Here is a 3006-nt window from a genome sequence, read left to right as displayed (position 1 = left end):
AAAAATTGGCACCCTTCAAAAAAATCTGGGTTAATATACATACATGTTTCCTTTTCCTAACCACTATGTATTTCAAAATCTAACACTTAGAGAATCTAAAATAAATATGCCAATTAAAAAGAGCATTTAAGAAAATGTACAAAATATTCTTCATTGTTCCATTGCAGATTAAATTTAATTTGTGGTCATAGGTAAAAATGTGAGCAGATGTTTATAAGGCATTACAATAAATGCAGAAAAAGGGTATTATTTCCATATGACTGCTACAATAGAAATCTGTATTGAATTTAACAGTCTTTACCATGACAGAAACAAAAACTACAGTAGACATAGTATATTAATACATTTCACCTGCTTCAAGCTATTCGTTATGAAAACTAAATTAATCCTACCTATGCAATGCTTGGATTGCCAATTATCTGGTGAGGGAAAATTCAATGTTATCTATACTGATTCTCTTTAGTATCCACACATTCATTTGCATATGTAAGCCATTCCTATCCATGCCAAGATGTCTCTTGACAATCAAATTATAATGAAAATATTTACTGTTTCTCTCTTCAATATGGAGCCCACAAAGAATATGTTTAATTCACTTATTTGTAAGATACAAATCAGACAATTGGGGAAGAAGGAGGAATGATTTTAATGTTGATAATTCAACACATGATTAAATTCAAACACTTAAATATTTTCAGTTTTAAGGGCATTCGTTAGCATATAAGTACTTATGTACACTGAAAACAGGGTCACTTACACTTTCTTTAAATAATTTAAAGTTGTTTTATCCCTATGTCTCAGAAGATAGTTTAGCTAAAGTTAAATGTACCCTAGGTTGTTTTGAGAGCTTTGAAGTCTGGCTCTAAAATATGGCTTAACAACTGATATGCTGTCTTGTTCTTATGTATAGCAGTTTTCTTTCATTTGTTTCTTAATAGCAAGGAAGAGTTCAAGCAAGCTTATGAAAAGGCCATTTCGATATGTATCTTCTTGGCAAGTTAAAAATGTTTAATACTACTTAAGGCTTGACATTTAGATACTGACTATGGAATAAACTGCCATACAAAGAAAAAAAGGGCTTTTAAAAGAATTTCACACAAAGATACTAACTTTAGGATGTTAAGATCTGCTTTAGAAGGATTAAGAGGAAATAAATTCAAATTCTCTTTTATCTTTATATTATTTTATAATTTCAAAATAAGTTAAATTTACTATCTGATATTTTTCTATGTTATAATAGAAACTTATTTATGAGAACTTATTTATGCTGAATCAACCAGACCAGATTGGAGAATTCAGGCACCCCAGTTCTTATTAGATCTTCTCAATGGTGAAGTCTCAGAAGCTCTGGTTTCGTTAATGGAACAAAGTTTCAAAATTAAAATGACCAGTATCAAATTTATTTTACAGGTTAGAACTAGACTTATTCTTGACACAATATCATACAGAAATAAACTGATATGCCTACGGTTTTAACTTTACTTGTGTGTTCTGCTCTCTAGTGAACCACATTAGATACTGAATTTGAAATGCTGCTCTAGCTAAGCCTCTTCAAAATAGATACAATGAAGGAAATAATTTTGTGGAACAAAAGTGTTTTTAATAACACAATGAAATAAAATGGAATACCCTTCCTAACACACAATAGAATTAAAAGAAAAAAGACATTAACACAATGAGGCCAATTTTTGTGAGGAGATAAGCAATGCATTATATTTTAAACTTACCACAAGAGCAAAGAACACCATAAAGAAAAATGATAAACTACTTGTGTAGCCAAGAAAGCCTGTAAAATAACAGTAAAATAAAAAGCAATTTATAAGGAAAGTGATTTTAACGTACTACTAAAGCTATACATCTTGGGCATGTTTTCTATTATGGTGCTTGGTATCTGGGGCTTAGGGCTCAGAATAACAGCATTCCAACTATCTGTCACAGATCATTTAAGCAGCTCTGTACAGCAGAATTGGAACTGGCTTACCACTAATGGTACACTGTAAGGAAAGGCTGCTCTTTAATGTTCTGCTGTAAAGATTTTATTTTAGTGGGGCAGACAAAATACTACTGCAAACCAAGTAATAGGTTAACTAGGCAGGACTGAAGGCTGAACAACCTAAAATAAGGCCAAGTTCAAAATTATTCACAACCACCACCCTTCTGCCAAAAATATGGTACTGTGAAATTTAAAAGCCCCTTAATATTTCTCTCTCTCTCTCTGCCTCCCTCCCATTCCTCCCCACACCCTCCCTGCCTCCCTCTTTCTTTTTTCTAACAAACTATGTGCTCTTTTATAAAGACTTACCTATTTTGGGAAGAAGTGCAAGAGGGAACACAATACCAACACAAATGACTATTAGTAGTATTTGTCCATCAAGATACCAAGACCTATTAGGAAAAAAGTTCTATTTTAGGCCCAGGACTCGTGTTTGTTCTTACACACACAGACACACACACACTTACAATCATTATAACTACCCATTAGGAAAAGCCTACTTCCTTTTGTTACAATGTTCTTGTGGGATCCTATTATTCTTATAAATGAATTTACATTTAGAAAATTTATCAAAATGGTGAGATTCCATTTTCAACTACCAACTTAATAAATATTTAAAAATAAGAGAACAGGAGTGATGAGGAGTGCCAAAAAAAAAAAAAAAACGCAAAACAGTGAAAGTATAAACTATATAAATTATATGGCTGGAAAGCAATTTGGTAATAAATACAGAGGACCTTCAAATAATTATACCCTTTAACATTGAAAAAGACTATTAAAAATAAAGAAACAATAAGAACAAAGATTTTTGTAAAAAGATGTTATTGAAAACATTTAAAATAAAAGTGAAAACACCTGAGATTATGATAATTTTGAAATAACAATATAATTTTCAGTAAACATCATGTGTGTGTATATAGCATGATAATCTTGAGGAAAAACACAGGTACGTTAAAAATGGAAAGGAATTACAATATATTGATAGGCATTATCTCCGGGTGGCAGAATAATGG

General features: G+C 31.4%; 1 protein-coding gene across 1 annotated transcript in view; it reads right to left on the bottom strand.

The window, feature by feature from the left end:
* Positions 1 to 3006, bottom strand: part of SLC38A6 (solute carrier family 38, member 6) — a 107656-nt gene that overhangs the window by 44145 nt on the left and 60505 nt on the right. The window contains exons 8-9 of the mRNA XM_012656030.1: positions 2303 to 2385; positions 1683 to 1786 (exon numbers count right to left, since the gene is read on the bottom strand). Coding sequence (XP_012511484.1) covers positions 1683 to 1786; positions 2303 to 2385 — 187 coding nt within the window. The remainder of the gene's footprint in view (positions 1 to 1682; positions 1787 to 2302; positions 2386 to 3006) is intronic.

Source organism: Propithecus coquereli, unplaced genomic scaffold (assembly GCF_000956105.1).
Source record: "Propithecus coquereli isolate 6110/MARCELLA unplaced genomic scaffold, Pcoq_1.0 Scaffold5, whole genome shotgun sequence".
In the NCBI taxonomy this organism is placed as follows: domain Eukaryota; kingdom Metazoa; phylum Chordata; class Mammalia; order Primates; family Indriidae; genus Propithecus; species Propithecus coquereli.
This window is presented reverse-complemented; position numbering and strand designations above follow the sequence as displayed.